Raw genomic sequence first — 22,674 nt, 5'->3', positions numbered from 1 at the left:
TTGGTATGATGACTCGGAACCCTCATCTGAGGATGTCCAAACTATTTGGTGTCATGTGATCACTGGGCGTGGCCGCAGGATGCAAAAATGTGTTTTGGCCAATAACTGTTGATTCGTTTGCCTTTATTAAGTGATTCCTTTGTCTCATGATATCTTGGGACATCCCGTGTGTGACACATGATAACTTGTGATAACAGCCGAATTGATGCGGCCGCCATTTTGAATTACTGAAAAAAACGTTTTTTCTGTACTCCTCCTACAAATGTTTTCCAATCTTCAGACCAAGCCTCACAAAAGCCATCATATGTTTTTTGGATTTTCAAAACCGTTTGCCCGGTACGGCCAATCAAAATGTGCCGTTAAGCCAGCAAACAGGAAGTTGGGTCGTATCTCAGCAAATCTTTGATAGATTCGCACCAAACTTGTTGCGTGTACTCGTAACCCTCTTCTGAGGATGTACAACATGTTTTATGGGTCATTCGATTGCTTGGCCACATCATTGCTGCTTGCAGCTATATTTATTATTATTATTATTTTTATTTCTTTTTGCCCCCCTATAACTCAGTCAATATTTGGCCTACATAGGCAACGTAGGTGTCAAAAGTTTCGTCTTGGTAGCGATTGAGTTGCTTGTATTGTGATTTACGTTCCGTTGCACGGTTTAAGTAGAAATTACGTTTTTGTGTCGAAAAGTGAAGCTAACGGTGGCTAACTTGCTAACCACAGTCAATGACGCTACTTACGTCACTAACGTCACGAAAACTCGCGTGACTACCTCTAGCAGAATATTAGTTTAGCAGCTCGTTAACTTCTGGGAGATAGCTAGGCTAACTATAGCTTTACTGCAAGGCAGCTGCAGAAACCCCACAAGCAAAGAGGCAAGGTGATAACTATTTACTAATTTTACTTTGTGATATGACACACAATTGTGATGTGTAATGTACAATATAAGCTGATATTATTAAGGAAGTACATCTACTTTCGGAAACAGTAGTCTACTATTTCACTGAAGTATTAGCATCATGACATTAGCCTGTGTTGCCCGGGCAACACATACTACAGTGGTCTATGATGTAGCGTTATCTGTTTTCAATCGTTAAAATAAACATTCCTCACATATACATTTTCGTTGTAGGGTTTATTCTGACATTAGTAAACGATTTGTTGGTGAAATTACCATTACCTGTGGTTTCAAACCAGTGTAGCTCACTGCAACGCTGTAGCTTACGTGAGACACACTACAAAAACATCTAGCTTACACAACTGTAGGAAGTCAAACGGCGACAGAACATGTTCGGCACTCCCCTTACTTAAATCAAAAGTCTATCTAACTACTAACCTGAACTTCATTGCCACAGCCTAAACGTTGTCAATCTGTTCATGAAAATAATTAATTTCAGCTTAAACCGTACAATGGAACGTTAAATCCAATTCAACCAACGCAATCGCTACCAAGACGAACACAGCAGTAGTCTAGTACTGTACCGTAGTAGTACAATTTACCGGGCAGCTTCTCCACACAGGGCTATATCGCATTTTGCGTTGTTACTGACAATGATCGCTACCAGTGAGCTTTTTATGAATGAGCGATTTTCCACTAAATAAATGTCAAGCTTATTTACGTTTTGGGGGGCATATTTTCAGTTAGCAGATGGTACTGTTTGAATCGCGATTCCATCTTCTACTGCCGGGTAACGTCGTAGAATAATCTTCAAAGGGGGTTCTTTATTAATGAATGAATGCAATGAGTAGGCTAAATGCCTGAAAATATCATGAGAAGGGAAAAACTTAAAATGACGTTTAAGTCATAGAGATTAGGTCAATTTTACACCGGTCTGCCCAATTTATTCGTTTTGTTTCAACGATGAGGCTGCCTCTTGCAGGGGAAATGAGAAGACATCTATTTCATTCTACACTTCACTCGTATTTTCAGTTGTAAATGAGCAGCAAAAAAAAAATGCTTTTAAATCTTTATAAATAATAAGTATGCATTTTTATATAAAATATACATAAATATCAGTTGTAAAAATGTCATTCAAAAACGGACCCCTGTGCAACCGACGCAAGCAAGCACACCCTACAATTTCCCCAGAAATTGTACCCTCTCTAGTTATTATTAATATTATACATCTGCCATGGGAGTCTATGGCAGCCCCTAGAACCACATGCTCAGAAGTTGTGAAATTTGGCACACTCTTTGGGACCTGTCCCCTCATCACTTTCACCAAGTTTCATGTCTCCCATTTCAACCCTCTAGCGCAACCAATGGGTCAAAGTTGAAGGTGTGTTTACACACGTTACCTTTGAACCATATGCCGCATTTTCCAAAATGAGGTATCATTGGATTCCCTGGATCAAGACAAGTTCAACGCACTCTATGACGTCATACCCAGTCATATAGATTCTCCGCCATTTTGAATGTTAATGAAAAGCGTTTTTTCGCTACTCCTCCTACAATTCTTGACGAATCTTCTTCAAAATTGCCACAGATGATCTTCAGACCAAGCCTCACAAAAGTTATCCCCTGGAGCTTTGATTTTCGCAACCGTTTGTTAGTTACAGCCAATCAAATTCAGCAACTGATCCGGAAAAAGGGAAGTGAGGTCATATCTTAGTGAATCTTTGATGCATTGACTCCAAACTTGGTGTATGGATTCATGACCCTGTTATTAAGAGGTCCGAAAAAGGTAGGGTCATTTGAGCTCTACGGGGCGCTACAATAGGCTAAACTGTGTTTTGACCAATAACTGTTGATTTGTTTGTCGTATTTAAGTTATTCCTATGTCTCGTGATATCTTAGGAGATCCCGTGTCTGACGCATGTTAACGCATGATTCCAGACCAATTGATGAGGCCGCCATTTTTAATGAATGAATGAAACTTTTTTCCCTACTCCTATACAATGTATCCAATATTCACCAGATTTGGCACAGATTATCTTCAGACCACAATCACCTTGACATGTCAAAATAGGACTGAATTACAGCTGTTGGGGCAACAATTTGGGCCAAATCTGACCACGCGTGCCACAGGAGAAACGGCTTACTTTTTGTATACAGTAACTGTACACAGCAATTCCCAGCGCTGAAAATGGCTCACTGGGTTAAGACGGGCTCCTTTGAAGTGCAAGGTCGTAGGTTCGAATCGAGCCAAAGTCTCAAGCATGTCATGATACTGGTTTATCTGTTTAGTGATGCCAGGTATGCGACAGTAGCTGTCGAGCAGTATAATAATAATGGTCACGATAATGTTTCATTCTCAGGGGATTTATACTCAGTCAGATATATTGTGCTTTGTCGATATAGTGATGCTACATCTAGCCAGTGCATCGGATTTCTTGCATCATAACTTTTGAACAGATTTGTCATAAATCACAAGATTGGTCTCTTCTGATTCTACGTGGCATACTAAGTCGAAATATATCACACTGTCCCGTGTCTGCCATTTTGGGCGTCGGCCATTTGGAATTTTCATAAAAACAAACTCCTCGTTCGCCGTTGCTCCTATTTTCATGGACATGTAATCAAATCATTTTCAGACCACAATCACCTTGACATGTCAAAATAGGACTGAATTACAGCTTTTTATACTTGGGTCAAATCTGACAATGCTTCCCACAGGAGAAACTGCTTACTTTTTTTTATACAGTAACTGAACACAGCATTTCCCTGCAGTGAGAATAGCTCACTGGGATAAGACGGGTTCCTCTGAAGTGCAAGGTCATAGGTTCGAACCCAGCCACAGTCATTAAGCATGTCATGATACTGGTTTATCTGTTTAGTGAAGCCAGGTATGCCACAGTAGCTGTCTAACAGTATAATGGTAATGACCATGTTTCATTCTCAGGGGATCTATACTCAAGAAGAGTCAGATTTATTGTCCTTTGTAGATATGTGTCCTCTAACCTCTAGGGGGGCGATCCCGTGTCTGACACGTTAACTTGTGATACCAGCCGAATTGATGCCGCCATTTTGAATGAATTAATAAAATGTTTTTGTTCACTCCTACAAAATGTATCAAATATTCACCAAATTTGGGACAGATTATCTTCAGACCACAATCACCTTGACATGTCAAAATAGGACTGAACTAGAGAGGGTACAATTTCTGGGGAAATTGTAGGGTGTGCTTGCTTGCGTCGGTTGCACAGGGGTCCGTTTTTGAATGACATTTTTACAACTGATATTTCTGTATATTTTATATAAAAATGCATACTTATTATTTATAAAGATGACATAGATTTAAAAGCATTTTTTTTGCTGCTCATTTACAACTGAAAAGTGTAGAATGAAATAGATGTCTTCTCATTTCCCCTGCAAGAGGCAGCCTCATCGTTGAAACAAAACGAATAAATTGGGCAGACCGGTGTAAAAATTGACCTAATCTCTATGACTTAAACGTCATTTTAAGTTTTTCCCTTCTCATGATATTTTCAGGCATTTAGCCTACTCATTGCATTCATTCATTAATAAAGAACCCCCTTTGAAGATTATTCTACGACGTTACCCGGCAGTAGAAGATGGAATCGCGATTCAAACAGTACCATCTGCTAACTGAAAATATGCCCCCCAAAACGTAAAGAAGCTTGACATTTATTTAGTGGAAAATCGCTCATTCATAAAAAGCTCACTGGTAGCGATCATTGTCAGTAACAACGCAAAATGCGATATAGCCCTGTGTGGAGAAGCTGCCCGGTAAATTGTACTACTACGGTACAGTACTAGACTACTGCTGTGTTCGTCTTGGTAGCGATTGCGTTGGTTGAATTGGATTTAACGTTCCGTTGTACGGTTTAAGCTGAAATTAATTATTTTCATGAACAGATTGACAACGTTTAGGCTGTGGCAATGAAGTTCAGGTTAGTAGTTAGATAGACTTTTGATTTAAGTAAGGGGAGTGCCGAACATGTTCTGTCGCCGTTTGACTTCCTACAGTTGTGTAAGCTAGATGTTTTTGTAGTGTGTCTCACGTAAGCTACAGCGTTGCAGTGAGCTACACTGGTTTGAAACCACAGGTAATGTTTTTTTCACCAACAAATCGTTTACTAATGTCAGAATAAACCCTACAACGAAAATGTATATGTGAGGAATGTTTATTTTAACGATTGAAAACAGATAACGCTACATCATAGACCACTGTAGTATGTGTTGCCCGGGCAACACAGGCTAATGTCATGATGCTAATACTTCAGTGAAATAGTAGACTACTGTTTCCGAAAGTAGATGTACTTCCTTAATAATATCAGCTTATATTGTACATTACACATCACAATTGTGTGTCATATCACAAAGTAAAATTAGTAAATAGTTATCACCTGGCCTCTTTGCTTGTGGCGTTTCTGCAGCTGCCTTGCAGTAAAGCTATAGTTAGCCTAGCTATCTCCCAGAAGTTAACGAGCTGCTAAACTAATATTCTGCTAGAGGTAGTCACGCGAGTTTTCGTGACGTTAGTGACGTAAGTAGCGTCATTGACTGTGGTTAGCAAGTTAGCCACCGTTAGCTTCACTTTTCGACACAAAAACGTAATTTCTACTTAAACCGTGCAACGGAACGTAAATCCCAATACAAGCAACTCAATCGCTACCAAGACGAAACTTTTGACACCTACGTTGTCTATGTAGGCCAAATATTGACTGAGTTTTAGGGGGGCAAAAAGAAATAAAAATAATAATAATAATATATATGTGAGAGAACAAAGGTTGTGCTCTCGCCGAAGGCTTGAGCACACCCAATAATAATAATAATATATATGTGAGAGAACAAAGGTTGTGCTCTCGCCGAAGGCTTGAGCACACCCAATTACAGGTGTTTAAACTTGGGCCAAATCGGACAACCGCTTGCCACAGGAAAAACTGCTTATATTTTTACCCAGTAACTGAACTGTGATTTGCAGAACTGAGAATCGCTCACTAGGATAAGTTGGTGTCCTGGCAACGGCGACGTCAGAGGTTTGAATCCAGCCAAAGCCGACAAGCTTGTCATGTCTCTGATTCTCTGTTTAGCGAGACTGTAAGCCACTGCAAAGGAAGCCAGGTACACCGCAGTCGCTAGTTACCTGTAGTCAAGCTACAAGCTATAGTCAATGCAATCCTCACACAAACTATCAAAATTATTTTAGATTTTCAAAACCGTTTGTCAGGTACAGCCAATCGAAATCGGCAGCAGAGCCGCCAAACAGAAAGTTGTGTCGTATCTCAGCAAATCTTTGATGGATTCACGCCAAACTTGCTGCATGTACTCGGAACACTCTTCTGAGGATGTCGAAAGTTTCTTCTGGGTCATCTGACCTGCTTGGCCACCCCATTGCTGCTTGCAGCTATATTTATTATTATACTTCTGCCATGGGAGTCTATGGCAGCCCCTAGAACCACATGGTCAGAAGTTGTGAAATTTGGCACACTCTTTGGGACCTGTCCCCTCATCACTTTCACCAAGTTTCATGTCTCCCATTCCAACCCTCTAGCGCCACCAATGGGTCAAAGTTGAAGGTGTGTTTACACACGTTACCTTTGAACCATATGCCGCATTTTCCAAAATGAGGTATCATTGGATTCCCTGGATCAAGACAAGTTCAACGCACTCTATGACGTCATACCCAGTCATACAGTTAGGTCCATAAATATTTGGACATTGACACAATTTTCATCATTTTGGCTCTGTATACCACCACAATGGATTTGAAATGAAACAATCAAGATGTGCTTTAAGTGCAGACTTTCAGCTTTAATTTCAGGGTATTTACATCCAAATCAGGTGAACGGTGTAGGAATTACAATACATTTTATATGTGGCCCCCCCCCCCTTTTTAAGGGACCAAAAGTAATTGGACAATTGGCTGCTCAGCTGTTCCATGGCCAGGTGTATGTTATTCCCTCATGGGAGTTTGTTATTTCATTGACAAGGAGCAGATAAAAGGTCTAGAGTTCATTTCAAGTATGGTATTTGTGTTTGTAATCTGTTGCTGTCAACTCTCAATATGAAGTCCAAAGAGCTGTCACCATCAGTGAAGCAAGCCATCGTTAGGCTGAAAAATCAAAACAAACCTATCAGAGAGATAGCAAAAACATTAGGTGTGGCCAAATCAACTGTTTGGTACATTCTTAAAAAGAAAGAACGCACTGGTGAGCTCAGCAACACCAAAAGACCCGGAAGACCACGGAAAACAACTGTGGTGGATGACAGAAGAATTCTTTCCCTGGTGAAGAAAAACCCCTTCACAACAGTTGGCCAGATCGAGAACACTCTCCAGGAGGTAGGCGTATCTGTGTCAAAGTCAAAAATTAAGAGAAGACTTCACCAGAGTAAATACAGAGGGTTCACCACAAGATGTAAACCATTGGTGAGTCTCAAAAACAGGAAGACCAGATTAGAGTTTGCCAAAAAACATCTAAAAGACCCTGTACAGTTCTGGAACAACATCCTATGGACAGATGAGACCGAGATCAACTTGTACCAGAATGATGGGAAGAGAAGAGTATGGAGAAGGGAAGGAACTGCTCATGATCCAAAGCATACCACCTCATCAGTGAAGCATGGTGGAGGTAGTGTTATGGCGTGGGCATGTATGGCTGCCAATGGAACTGGTTCCCTTGTATTTATCGATGATGTGACTGCTGACAAAAGCAGTAGGATGAATTCTGAAGTGTTTCTGGCAATATTATCTGCTCAGATTCAGCCAAATGCTTCAGAACTCATAGGACGGCGCTTCACAGTGCAGATGGACAATGACCCAAAGCATACTGCGAAAGCAACCAAAGAGTTTTTTAAGGCAAAGAAGTGGAATGTTCTGCAATGGCCAAGTCAATCACCTGACCTAAATCCAATTGAGCATGCATTTCACTTGCTAAAGACAAAACTGAAGGGAAAATGCCCCAAGAACAAGCAGGAACTGAAGACAGTTGCAGTAGAGGCCTGGCAGAGCATCACCAGGGACGAAACCCAGCGTCTGGTGATGTCTATGGGTTCCAGACTTCAGGTTGTCATTGACTGCAAAGGATTTGCAACCAAGTATTAAAAGTGACAATTAGATTTATGATTATGTTAGTTTGTCCAATTATTTTTGGTCCCTTAAAAAGGGGGGGGCCACATATAAAATGTGTTGTAATTCCTACACCGTTCACCTGATTTGGATGTAAATACCCTGAAATTAAAGCTGAAAGTCTGCACTTAAAGCACATCTTGATTGTTTCATTTCAAATCCATTGTGGTGGTATACAGAGCCAAAATGATAAATTGTGTCAATGTCCAAATATTTATGGACCTAACTGTAGATTCTCTGCCATTTTGAATGTTAAGGAGAAACGTTTTTTCGCTACTCCTCCTACAATTCTTGTCGAATCTTCTTCAAAATTGCCACAGATGATCTTCAGACCAAGCTTCACAAAAGTTATCCCCTGGAGCTTTGATTTTCGCAACCGTTTCTTAGTTACAGCCAATCAAATTCAGCAACTGATCCTGAAAAAGGGAAGTGAGGTCATATCTTAGTGAATCTTTGATGCATTGACTCCAAACTTGGTGTATGGATTCATGACCCTGTTATTAAGAGGTCCTTTGAGTTCTAGGGGGCGCTACAATAGGCAAAACTGTGTTTTGACCAATAACTGTTGATTTGTTTGTCGTATTTAAGTGATTCCTATGATTCCTCGTGATATCTTAGGAGATCCCGTGTCTGACGCATGTTAACGCATGATACCAGACGAATTGATGAGGCCGCCATTTTGAATGAATGAATGAAACTTTTTTCCCTACACCTACACAATGTATCCAATATTCACCAGATTTGGCACAGATTATCTTCAGACCACAATCACCTTGACATGTCAAAATAGGACTGAATTACAGCGCCACCAATGGGTCAAAGTTGAAGGTGTGTTTACACACGTTACCTTTGAACCATATACCGCATTTTCCAAAATGAGGTATCATTGGATTCCCTGGATCAAGACAAGTTCAACGCACTCTGACGTCATACCCAGTCATATAGATTCTCCGCCATTTTGAATGTTAAGGAGAAACGTTTTGTTCGCTACTCCTCCTACAATTTTCGTAAAAACAAACTCCTCGTTCGCCGTCGCTCCTATTTTCATGGACATGTAATCAAATCATTTTCAGACCACAATCACCTTGACATGTCAAAATAGGACTGAATTACAGCTTTTTATACTTGGGTCAAATCTGACAACGCTTCCCACAGGAGAAACTGCTTACTTTTTTTTATACAGTAACTGAACACAGCATTTCCCTGCAGTGAGAATAGCTCACTGGGATAAGACGGGTTCCTCTGAAGTGCAAGGTCATAGGTTCGAACCCAGCCACAGTCATCAAGCATGTCATGATACTGGTTTATCTGTTTAGTGAAGCCAGGTATGCCACAGTAGCTGTCTAACAGTACAATGGTAATGATAATGTTTCATTCTCAGGGGATCTATACTCAAGAAGAGTCAGATTTATTGTGCTTTGTAGATATGTGTCCTCTAACCTCTAGGGGGGCAATCCCGTGTCTGACACGTTAACTTGCGATACCAGCCGAATTGATGCCGCCATTTTGAATGAATTAATAAAATGTTTTTGTCCTACTCCTCCTACAAAATGTATCAAATATTCACCAAATTTGGGACAGATTATCTTCAGACCACAATCACCTTGACATGTCAAAATAGGACTGAATTACAGCTGTTTTGAGTTTTGACAGTATTCGTGATCTTAGTTTCCTACTCTTAATTGTGAATGCGAGCTTATTGATTTTAAATGCTCCGGAAATTAAGTGTTGCTCGACTAGCCTAAGGTGATGTAATGTGTAAGAGTGATTCTGTATGGCTTCTCGAGCCGTGGTGTCATATTGATGGTATTACGAGGTGTAGTAATTTAGGTAGGACTAAGTATGACGTCGCTGAAGGCCTACGCGTGAAATGCATGGCCCGCCACTGGGTTTCAGTCACTGTCTATTTATAAAAACACAATTTGAATCGCCCACCACCTGCGAGCACTTGAGGAAAGCTTTTCCTATTCACACCAAAATGTTGGTAGTAATGAAACAGAAATGGGAGCGGAGGCCCCAGTTGTAAATGACTGTGATTTCAAACACTGATTCACACTCCATGGTCCCGGCACTGGGCTTAATCACAGCTGAGAGTCTACCCACAGTCTCCAACTGTCAAAGTGCACACATTTGTTAGACCCACTGCGCCAAGCACCCCCATTGGAGTGCCACTACAAATGCCCTGCTGTGGACCTGTTGGCAGTGTGCACTAAAATGCATTTTTTCTTTTGTTGTTTGTGGCAACTGTAGAATAACAAAATATATCACATGTACATTGTACTAAACAAATAGTCCAGAATAATACACCCTACTTCCTAGCAGGAGAAAATTAACTTGTATTCTGGCATAGAAGAATACAATATCACAGATTAAAAAAAGCTATTATTCAACTTGCTTAGCTATTGCATTTAGCCATAAAAATTCTGAAATGATGTACCCCCCCCTCACCACCACAGCACTCTTTTCTCTGCTCTGCTGCCTTCATGACTATTATATATAAAAAAAAATATATATATTATATTTATATATATATATAATATATTGCCCAACGGATGATAGTGTGTGGTTTTACTTACAAAGACCAGTGTTTTACAGAATGCCGTTTTGTTCTCATCATACCTTTCACCTAAATAGGGTTGTCAAAGTAACTTTGGCTTTCATAAAGCAGCTTTATGGCTCTGCTGTGTATCTGTCATGGCCACAGCCGTGCCCCCCTGTTGTTTTTGGTTTTGCCCTGTCCTAGTGTTTCCCTGTCATTGTCTTCACCTGTGTCTCGTTCTCGTTAGCGTCATTGTGTCCACCTGTGTGTCGTTTGGTTCTGTGTATTTAGGTTTCTGTTTTGTGTCCAGTCTTTGTCTTGTCATTACTACTCCTGTTATGTGAGTACCCTATCTGTGTCCCTGGATTTTTTTCGGAAATAAACCCTTTGTTTTCAGTATGGCTGTGTACTCCCTTGCATTTGGGTCCTACCCCTCCTCACACCCTGACAGTATCTAAGTAAAAATGTTTTAATGTAGTTTATTTAACCAATCTAACAAGAGAAGACATGACTCTTTTTTCAAATACACTTTTATTAAATAATTTCAGAATGCACAAAAGATTGCAATATAAAATAAACAACCCAAAAACAACCCAAAAAAAACTTGAATGTCTTTGCTCCAAAACATAATTTCAAAGATTGCTTGCTGTGTTGTGATTACTGGTAAAATATTTTATTAATACTTAAGGAAATACTGGAGTTGCATAAGTTAGTAGGGAAATTCATGTTGACAGACACCAACATGACTGGAGGAAGAGAATTCTCAACTTTGAGGTGTTATACAGGCTTTCGCCACTTTGTCAGTAAAAGCTATACTCAAAATGAGATGAGTACCAAGTAGAGAGAACATAATTAAAAGAACAGCACTCTATTTTGAGCAATCAACCAATAAAGACCTACAAACTCCCTCCCCATCTTTTCCACTTTGATGACAGTTGCTGTAGAGTTCACAACCAAAGACCAATGAAACATGATAGAATCAATGTGACCATAGAATGCATTTCCATTAGAACAGATGGACAGAGAACCATGTTTGTGCTTTGGCCTTGCACCATCTTATCCCCCTGTTACTCCATCTCCCTTAGATGTTGGGCCCCCCCTTCCCAGGCGTCTCTGTTGGGGAGTGCGAATTGGAAACGGTCTGACAGGCAACCGGATAGGCTGCTTGCCAAACTTCTCCATAATCTCTTTGATGCGCGACAGGTTGGTGCGGCCGACTGTAAAGTCGCACCGGGTAGCGCCCATGTCGTAGCCCACCTCACACTTCTTGCTGCTAGGGCTGTAGCCCTCCGCCCTGGCAGTCACTCTGTATTCCCCAGGGTTCAGAAGACGCCAGTAGTCACCATCAGAGGCTTTGGAGCACATGCACACATTCGTGAATACATGTGTGTGTGAGCATTGAAATTGTGTGTGTGTGTGTGTGTGTGTGTGTGAGAGTGAGTGAGTGAGTGAGTGAGTGAGTGAGTGAGAGAGAAAGAGAGGAATCCTTTTGTAAAGTCAACTCATGACCAAAGATATTCATGATTATGCCAGACAATCAGTATTTTGATCACATCAAGACCACATCATACATGCAAAGACAATATACTCACAACAATTAAGCCATTATTACAAACCATTCACAGATCTCAAATGTATGCACATTTACTCTAGATGGACTAATTACAAGCGTTGACATCAATGTGTGTATCAGTGTTTCTAGCCCAAAGTAAATGTTCCTATATGCTACTGTGCTCCTAGAATTAAAAACTCTGTATGTGTGGCAACAGTCGAAAGCCGGCACAATAAAGCAGGAATATGTTTGAGTGAAAACAGAAGGAGGGATAGTAGGGTGCTCTACTTTTCTTAAGAGGAGGAACTTTGTATTCCTGTTCAGGATAAAATAGGTCTGCACTGTTATCCTGGATTTACCTGCCTTCGCTTTCTCTGAGCAGGAGCATTGTGTGGACTCTGGAATGTGAAGTTGCTGTGTACTGATGCTCAACCATTGATACAGCAGGCACAGTGATGACAGCTACACTTCCACACCCCCCCCCCCCCCCCCACACACACACACACACACAAGCAACCATAAATGCACACACCCACACATGCAAACATGCGCTCACAAACCTTTTCTCTGCTGCCTGCATGACTATTGCCCAACTGATGATAGTGTGTGGTTTTAATTACAAATACCAATGTAGTAAATCTATCGTTTCTACAAAAAGCCACACGTTCAACACTGAGATGGACTCATTCAGAACAATCTGTGTTTGTGCCCTTTACCAACAGGATTCTGATGGGAATCTCTAAGAACTTTCTGTTTTGAAGAAGTCTAGGAAAACATCATACATGTTTTATGTTGACATGTCTTACCACCCCTTGCCAAGGCTACGCAGAATTCCAATTAACTCAAGAACATTCAAATTTACAGAAGGATTATTTATTTATTTTAACTGCTTGGTGAGGAGACTGTTTAGTTTTAAGGATCTTAGTTTTAAGAGTATGTGGCACTCCAATTAGTTTTTTTATAGTTATCAATTATTTATACTTATCACTGATCAAGAATCTTACTTAAACCTGTCTGTGGAGGGATGAAGGAACTGAGGCTTCTTATGAAAAAAGCTTGACTTGTACTGGATTTCAAGAAAAATAACCGCTTGCAGAAAATATTTGATTTTCTGCTCCGATAACAAAAGCATTTCAGTCATGCAACCTTTTTAGGTGTTATCCAGGATTGGCTTGGATTGGAGGCACATTTGATCCCCTAATCAAATCCATGGAGCCTTAGAGGATAGAGAGCATAATGCCCATCTCTAGTTCAGTCAAGGCACTCACATATTGATTTGGCCATTTATTGATAACCATAGACATAGACTTTGGCGGAGTGGATGTATGATGCACTACCTGCCTCTACCTATGTATGTTGTTTGCTAGAGCAACATACATTCCGTATTTTTTCGAATAAACGCCGCCCTCGAATAAACGGCGCACCAAAAATGAACGTTGTGTAATAAACGCCGCCCTCGATAAACGCTGCACCAAGAAAATCTGAAAACGTATTTAATTGGTTAAATTCAACCCCAGTATTTATTACACATGTACATAACTTTCTGCACAGCTTTCTGTTTGAAAGCTAACGTGTATGAACGTTTAGGCATGCTGCTTCAGATTTCTACACAATGTAGAACACTTGTATTTGAGACAGTTGTACTACCAACGCACACCTAATTGATAGCCAATGAGAAAGATTTGCCGCACTCATAGACAAACAAAGAATAGACAAGGAGGTCAGCAGTAGTAAATGAAAACTGCTTTTTTAGCTGCATGATTAATTTGTCACAATGTCAGCAACGAAGTTGTCCATGGCTGCACTGCAGCTACAATTCACGAAATCTCCCTTACTAATTAAACGACGCCCTCGAATAAACACTGCTCTCGAATAAACGCTGCACCAAAAATTAACATTATTTAATAAACGCTGCAGCGTTTATTCGAAGAAATACGGCACAATATGAGGCAGGAAGCAAATAGAGTAATAATCTTCCCTGATGGATAGTAATATTCAGACAACACAGGGGGAATGGGGATGGTGGAGAATGGCAGCAGCACAGATACTACAACAACCGGGAGTGAGTGTACATGTATCCGTGCTGCATTATATTGCCACCTTATCAGACGTGGCCCAATGGGCTTGAAGCAGGCTAACACAGGTTCAGTGATGAGTGCCATCGCTGAACTAGGCTTCGCTCATTTTCTAACATGAGCTGATGTTCCGTGGTGTACAGATTTTGCATCTTGACCGGGAGGCTGCAGTTGCCTAGTATTAAATACTTGCTTTATCTCCTACTGTTGTTGAGAAGTGAAGTGAATTACCATTGATGATGTACTTCATCAAACATGTTCTTCTTGTTACTCCAATTAGTTTCACTGTCAAAAGGAGCATTTAAGTTTCACCTGTGTTGGTATTTCTATGTGCGTTCACATACATTTGTCATACCTGTGCGAATGTCATGGCTGATCCCATCCACGGAGATGATGGCGTTTGCAATACCCCGCCCTTGGACGTCTCTCACAATGCCTTTGATTCCCCGATGCACCTATACAGAAGAGGTGTTCAGAGTGCAACAGAGGGGCTTGTGAGGAACATTGTGTACAGTTTTATGTCTTCTTCTGAGAAAGTAGCATGCAATAACCCATGTGAGTGTGTGTGTGGAGGGTGTGTGTGTGTAGCTAATACCCACAAACAAAACTGTGTCTGTAGATGTGTGTGTGAAGGCAGTTAGAACACCATCTCTGTACAGACCACCTTTGGGGTGGGGGTGGGGGGGGTGGTGGAAGGCACACCAAAACACTTCTCAAGAACTTGAGAAGTGTTTTGGTGTGCCTTCCACTTCTCTAAGTATTCACCCCCCTTGGATGTTTTCCACTTTTGTTGCTTTTAACCATGAAATCATGGTCCATATAATTTGGCTTTTTTGACAAGAATTTGCAAAAAAGCTCATTTCGTGTCAAAGTGAAAACACATTTTTACAAACTAATGTCAACTAATTAAAAATATATAGTGTAAATAAGTGTTTGCATGAATATTTACCCCCTTTAAAGTGACCGACCTAATTCAACAGAGGTCCAGCTAGTTAAAGATGCTGTAAAGCAGTGTCACAATTAGTGAAATGGAGAGCACTTGAGTGAGCAGTTGATGTGTGTCAAGTGATTGTAGTATAAAAACACCTGTGTCTGGGAGGTCCAGTCTCTGGTTCATCAGTATTTGTTAAGTACATACATGTTATGTATGCCCTGCATGTATTTTTTTCTGTTTTGTGTTGTTGTTTTGTGTTCCGTCTCCTCCTACTGTTTTCATTCTCCTACTTCACGGATGTGCACAGGTGTGATGAATGATTGATGAACGATTGGACACATCCAATCGTTCATCAATCATTCATCACGTCATCACACCTGTTCCAGATTCCCCATCATCCGTTCCCCTTTAAGAGTCATTTGTTTCTGTGTGTTTTGTGGTTAGAGAGTTGATTTTTGAGTTGAGCTGTGGCAGAGCTCTGTTTGAGTTATAGTTAGTGTGTTTGCTGAAAGCAAAAACACTATTGTTATTCTGCCTACTTATTAGTGTGTTTGCTGGAAGCAAAAACACTATTGTTATTCTGCATACTTATTATTTTTATTAGTGTGTTTGCTGGAAGCAAAAACACTTGTTATTCTGCATACTTATTATTTTTATTGTTGGAATGCTGAAGCAGCATTGATAAGCATTGATAGCAAAATAATAAGTATGCAGAATAACAACAATTTCAGCAATTTGTAAAAAATAATTTCAGCTTTCAGCATTACAACGCATTTTCTGCAGGAAATGCACTTATCTAGTTGTTGGTCACAAGGGCGTAGGTTTGCATAGGGTCCATAGGGACTAGTCACAAGCAAAGTTTGGGAAAGACACAATTATCCCCACCAATATTTTTTTAATTTTCGAAGAAAATATTTTGAACAATATATTTGCAAAACTCATTCGTATATCATATATACTATGTTTGTCACCCAGAAAAGTGAAAAATAAATTTCCAAGTTAACCAATGCGCCCTCGAGCCTGCGAGACAAGATGATCAGGGTTCTAAATTAACTGTTTTGATCACCAGCCAATTTGGCTGGTAACTTTCTAAAGTTACCAGCCAATCAGAATTTCCACTAGCCAAATTCTTTCTGGTGAAAATAAGAACAATTATGAGTTTCACTGAATGCACTTGATCATTTTATTAACATTGTTGGCATGAAAAACACAGAAAATGAAGTAAAATGAAGCACAGAAGTATGATGCAAGGGTATGTGAAATCAGTAAGGACGATTTATTGTAAATGGCTAAAACGTCCATTCGCGTCATGAGATTGACTCCTGCCCATGCATTTACAGTAACGTTTTGTCCTAAGCAGGCATTAATTAAACCTAATATACTCTTTATTAAGAACAGTGTATTTACATTACACTAGACTGTGTCAGTAAGCAACACAATTTTTCTTATGCGTAGACTACATGCGGCAATCCTTACAAAACATGACAACATTTTCATTGTCAAACACAAGCCATTCCCGACCCGTCAGCCATTTGGCATTACATTTTATTTTCTTCGTTTCTCTAGTGCTATCAATATCCGCATCCCCTGCCTCGTTCCCATTCTCGACCCCAGAAGTTTGTCCTAACCACCGCCGCATTAAGTTAACTTTATACTTTACTTTACTACTCTAGCTAGCTCTTATTACCTCCTATGATCCGCTATGCTTCGTTTTACTACTTCCTTGTGTTTTCTGGTGGACGCTCCGTTCGTTTCCACGGTTTCTCGCGCCGGTTTCACTTCAACTGCGTGCAGCCAATGGGCGTATAAAACGTTATCACGTAGCATTACGGCACAGTGTTCATGGGAAACTTAGGAAATACTGCCAGGGGGATAAATGACCGAGAACCAATGCCGAGAACAGAGCCTAACAGTGCGTTCACACTGCAGCGGAGCGGGCGGCGCCGGCTTCCAATTCATTTTCAATGAAACCAGGCGTTGACGCTCGCGTAGGGCATTGTGGGAAGGCGAGCGGAGCGTTGCAAGTTGGATTTTCTCAACTTTATGCAAATGAGGAGCGTGAAAACGCTAGCGTTGGCCAATCGGATTGGTTTCTTGTTTCTTGTAACGTAGCAACCGTTGGTCATGATAAACATTTCTAGGTTTCACAATTTCAAGATGGAGGAGAAACTTTTCGTATGTGTCTGCACACCCAGTTCTGTTCAGAACAAAGTTACTAATGTGACGAGCCTGAATTTAAAGATTACATTAAACTAATAATGCACGGTGCATGGTTGCCGATGTCGTCATTGTTCCTAGTGTGTTTTTACAGCCTACTTTTAAATTCAGTCTCGTCACATTACGTTCTGTGCCACTGCTAGCTCGCTAGCCCAGCCTACAAACGACTGGTTGAGTGACCGGTGGCGTAACATGTATTCTACTGTAATCTTGCACTAGTAAAATCTTGCACTTACATAAATATTGTGTAAAAGTGGTATTTTGATCGATATAGTGAGTACATGAACCCAAATCTGCACGCTTGGCCATGACTACAACAGTGACCATAGAGAACTACAACTCTGTATTAACTTGTCTAACATGCCCCCAAGCGTGGTGTACTGTGGGAAGGCGAGCGATGCAGAGCGTTAAAAAACGCTGCAGTGTGAACGCAGCGTAACAGTGCGTTCACACTGCAGCGGAGCGGGCGGCGCGCGGCGTCGGCTTCCAATTCATTTTCAATGAAACCAGGCGTTGACGCTCGCGTAGTCTGACACGGTAAACTACTAAATAACGCTACGCGAGGAAATAAAAGCCTCATATTAGTATTTCGTTTGGTCTCAGCATTGATATTTTTGACCCTTTTGTGCTTCGTACATAGGAAAATGTCACCCATCAGAGATATCAGAAGTTTTTTCACCACCCAGAGAGTAAGGAGCTATCAAGAGAAGGTCGTTAGTTAGCGCAAACCTGTAAGCCTTACATCGCCACCCATTCTACAATGGAAACGTGTTTTGAAAGCTGTTAGTGTAGTAGAGCATGTAACTTTTGCTTGTATTAAATCTATCCCTATCGTCTGCAATCTTTCGACCAGTGTGTTAGCAGCAGCAGGTCTTGCTGCAGCCAGAAGGATAAAGCTAACCTACCCACATAATGGGACCGTGCTAGTTTAGCCTAGTACCAGCAGGCTAGCAACTCAAAAGTGATATTAACTGGTAATAAGTAGGCCTATATGATCCCTTGGATAGTAAGATGGCTATCCCTGTAATCTCGACCAATGTCAGCAGTCAACTAAACATGGATAGTGTCTGTATTAAATTGATGAATTACTGTGCAGGAAAAACAGCACCCTGAAGCTACAGATGTAGAGCAGGTTGGTGATGAATCAGCATCAGGGGTTCAGGTGAGAAGTTGAATTGTCCATTTTGGTAAAGATTGCATTAAACTGCTGTTTTTTAAGGGACGTTTAGACAATGTTACCCATGAATGTTATCATTCACACTTATACTTGTAGGTAGTAAAAAGGTGCTATAAATTGGGATGCCCAAATGTATGCATCATATAATTCATTAATGCATTATTTCATTGCTCAGAAGTCCAGTACAGATTATGTAGGCCTAGTACAGCTCCATAAAACCTGAACCAATTACCTACATATAAAAAAGTAATTTCTGAACAAACAAATGTATTTTATGTACTTATCATTAGGTCATTTTGTTAATTAAGGCATTATTTTAAAATTCATTCAGGAAACTAAGAAATCCAGTGCAGATATAGTGCAGGCTGAGGAAGCAGCAGCTGGACCATCAGGGCTTCAGGTGAGGTCTTAGTCATGGCATTTCGTTAAGAATTTCCATGCATTAGCAATGAAATTGAAGGACCTTGGGGGAATCCGCCCTTATGTCAGCACTTTTTGATTGAGAATTATGTGATGTTGAATAAAAAAACAAGGCTGTTCCATAAAACCGGGCAGGGTACCGGGCAGTGTCCCTACCAAAGCTGACACCAAACCTACGCCCTTGCTGCTTCAGCATTCCAAGTATTATTCTTTGAATCTTTATTGTAGGAATGCTGCTTCACCGTGGCAACCAAACAGACACGCACCAGGAAAGCAGAAGGAACACGTTTTTGAAACTGCCGGTAGAGTCGTATTTCTGACCGCACAGACATAGTACTTGTTAAAGTTGGGCGCCAGGTGACCACTACCATGTCAGACAGAGTGAAATGAATCTTGGAATAGCAGATAGAATTAACAAAACAGTCAAAGAGTCAGAAATGTGTTGAAAAGGTATATATTTCAGTTCACAGTCATCAATAATTACATTGAACCTTATGTATACCTAGCACACAGACAGACTGCTTGTCCTAGGCTAACGAGTCTCAGATTTATTTTCAGGCAGCTCCAAAAAAATTTAAAAAAAGAGGAAAAAGGCAAAAAGTTAAAATCTTAAACAAAAAAGGGCCTCTTTGTAAATTAACCGAAATGAGTCTTCAGCGACACTGCAATGAATGCACGCAACAAATCAGACAGCCACAGTTGTGGTGATTCCACAACTACTACCACTACTAGTGCTGCTACAACTACTGCACCTGCTGATATATCTTATGCCACTACTACAACTACTAATTCTGCAGATGCTGCTAATATCTCTTTTACTACTATTGCTAATGGAACTGTTTTGTTCTACTACGCCACTGATACTACTGTATCTGCTACAGCTATTACTATCCCAACTGTAATTTCAGCTACTAAAACGAATATTCTACTTCTTCTACTACTTCTACAGTTTAACAGTTCAGCTTTCAGCTTCTCCCGCATTGTATTTCAGCTTTTAGCATCGTTAGATGATGCAGTTCAGATTCCACACTGCCTCTTTTGTGTGACTCACACATTTTTTTAATTAATTTCAGCTTGCGGGTATTTTCTAATTTCTGTATTTTCAGCAATTTGTAAAAAATAATTTCAGCTTTAAGCATTCCAACGCATTTTCTGCAGGAAATGCACTTTCAAGTTATTTTTATTCCTCTTCCGACCGCTTTTTTTTGCTGTCTAACTAGTTTCACGCTGTTAGCTAGAAACGGTGTGAAACACTGTTCAAACTTTATTTGATAAAGTCTGAACTGCTCTAGTGTGCTATGACTTTTCTCAATGATAACACTTTTCAAGTCAAATTCCATTGTGACATCATAAAGTACTGACAGAACTGTTTCTCACCGAGTACATTTTTATACTGTTTAACACTTTCCTGCCTGAATATGCATACTTTTTCAAATAATATACCTGAACTGTTCATACCGTTTTGAAGACAAGAAGTAGGGCTTTCTAATGATATAACTATTTGTATGATTATGTAAGGCAAATAATTCTTTATCAAAACAATTTCACGGAGCCATTTTGACAAAAATGTTCTCCGTCTGCAATACATTTTTAGAAAAACCTCATTTTAAACCACTTTCAATACAAGATGGAGGATAAGTGTATGAAACGTGAGTACTTTTGTGGTGAATTCAGAACAGCAGACAGATTTAAGATAGACTATTTTGTTTCAAAGTTATGACCACTGAAGTGATGCGTGGAAACACAATTCCTCTCATAATCAAGCTAGCGCGATGGCTCTCCGTAACTAAAAACGGTTCAAATTTTTTCCACAATCGACCAAATTGGCCAAACAAAGTATGTACATTGAGCTTAAAGTGTCCCTTACAAAAAAGAAGTATACTTCAAGTTTATTTTGTAAGTATACTTAGTATAAAAAGTATACTATTATCATGGTACTTTAAAGTATACTAGCAGTGTACTTATTTATATACTATTTTTGTACTAAGTAAACTGAATTGGCCCACTTTTTAGGTAATTTAGTACACTTTAAAGTACACATAGTGTATTGGAGGTTAACTTTTGAATACTGTAAAGTAGCCTGTGTAGTGACTTAGTGCACTTTCAATTAATGTAAGTACTTCATAAGTAAACTTAATAAGTGTCAATTTACTATGATTTAATAATGTATTTAAATGTTTAGGGGCCGCTAATCTTGCGTCATTTCGCGAGAAGAAGCCCTTGTCAAGTGACACTGCAGATTCTTAGCTGAAAGAAGCAATTAACTGTGTATGCTATGCACTAACTTTATAATAATCCAGCTCTTCTTATGAAACGTAACAGTCATTTAAAGGGGTGATTGACTGGGTTTTGGGGTATTTCACACTGTTCCTTAAGGTCTCTGAATAGGGTATGTAACATTGGTTGGGCTGAAAATGGCCCGGGTGCTGTTCTATGCCCCCTGACACATCCTCTTAAATTTTACCGGGAAAAAACGCTAGGTTTTCTCCTTTTATGGTATGCTCATGAATATATAGATGAGCTGTGCGCTGATTGGTACAACGAGTGAAGCTGTGGAGCAAAGACGCAACTCGACCAACACTCACTGAAACAACGAAGGTGGAGACTTGAAATAAAAACATACAAATAAATCTATTGTCTCTACACAACACTGTTTTCAACAGATTGACTAGATATCATTTGAAATGATTACGTTAGTTGTTTCCACTTCTGTTGTCGAAGCAAACTGGATCGACTTAGGTGGGTAGAACGTTACAGCTTAGCAACCAAACTATATTGTGATTCAACTCAATAAAAAATAACCTGCCAAAGATCTGGACAAACATGCATCGTGAATTGTAGACTTACATGTAAGGGTTATGTAATCGAATGAAACACAGTCAGGAACATGAAATAACGTGTTAGCCCCATTGCCAATGAACTAAATAATCACACATTACCTATGCTCTTGCGTTAGCAAGCTAAACTAGTTTACATGCCTACTCTAGGTGTTTTCGCTATCTAGCTGTTCTTGCATTCCTTGCAAATCAGCGTTAATAAAAAGCAGATGAGCTAGAGTCTAGCTAACATTGACTCGACGGGAATCGCAGATGTTTGTCTATAACGTAGCTCTAGCGTAGAAGATCCCTGTGCAAGCAAACAGGATCGACTTAGGTGGGTAACGTTAGAACTAGCTACAGCTTAGCAAACAAACTATCGTGATTCAACTCAGCTTCAGTTAGCTCTAGCTATCTTGCTGAAAAATAGATCTGGACAAACATGCATCTTGAATTGTAGATTTACATGACAACATGGGTTATTTATTTAATAAATAATTAAGAAATAACGTTAGCCCCATTGCCAGTAAACTAAATCATCACACATTCTGCCGATGCTAGATACAGGCAGGATACGTTAGCATTGCTAATAACTGTTAGCGACAACATCATACAGCTTGCGGTTGTGATGAACCTAAGGTCGGAACAGTACCTCTTTTCAGCAACAGCTTTATAGCAAATCCTGCTTTACATTGTCCCAGGTTTTCAAAACTCTCCTCTGTGACATGGTCCGAGCAAATTAATACTTTAGCGTCGTACTTAATAAGGATATTCCCATAGATAAACATCAGCCATGCCTGTGTAGTGTCTTGTTATTTGGGAAGATGGTGAAAAGTGTCAGGATTCTCGGTACAGCCTGGAAAACTGCATTTACGGCGCTCCATTTTCAATATCTTGAAAACTATCTT

The 22,674-nt window shown here is 40.1% G+C and overlaps 1 protein-coding gene across 5 annotated transcripts in view; it reads right to left on the bottom strand.

Moving 5' to 3' along the window:
• The window catches only part of cpxm2 (carboxypeptidase X (M14 family), member 2), a 216,595-nt gene that overhangs the window by 29,742 nt on the left and 164,179 nt on the right, over positions 1-22,674 (bottom strand). For 3 of the 5 annotated variants that reach the window (XM_062474747.1, XM_062474748.1, XM_062474749.1), the window contains 2 exons: positions 14,558-14,657; positions 11,100-11,927 (listed from right to left, as the gene is read on the bottom strand). In XM_062474747.1, coding sequence (XP_062330731.1) covers positions 11,632-11,927; positions 14,558-14,657 — 396 coding nt within the window. In that variant the 3' untranslated portion in view covers positions 11,100-11,631. Of the gene's footprint in view, positions 1-11,099; positions 11,928-14,557; positions 14,658-22,674 lie in introns of those variants that run through there. The other 2 variants (XM_062474751.1, XM_062474750.1) reach the window with 2 other exon arrangements.

The sequence above is a fragment of the Osmerus eperlanus genome, chromosome 12 (assembly GCF_963692335.1).
Source record: "Osmerus eperlanus chromosome 12, fOsmEpe2.1, whole genome shotgun sequence".
Classification (NCBI taxonomy): Eukaryota; Metazoa; Chordata; class Actinopteri; order Osmeriformes; family Osmeridae; genus Osmerus; species Osmerus eperlanus.
This window is presented reverse-complemented; position numbering and strand designations above follow the sequence as displayed.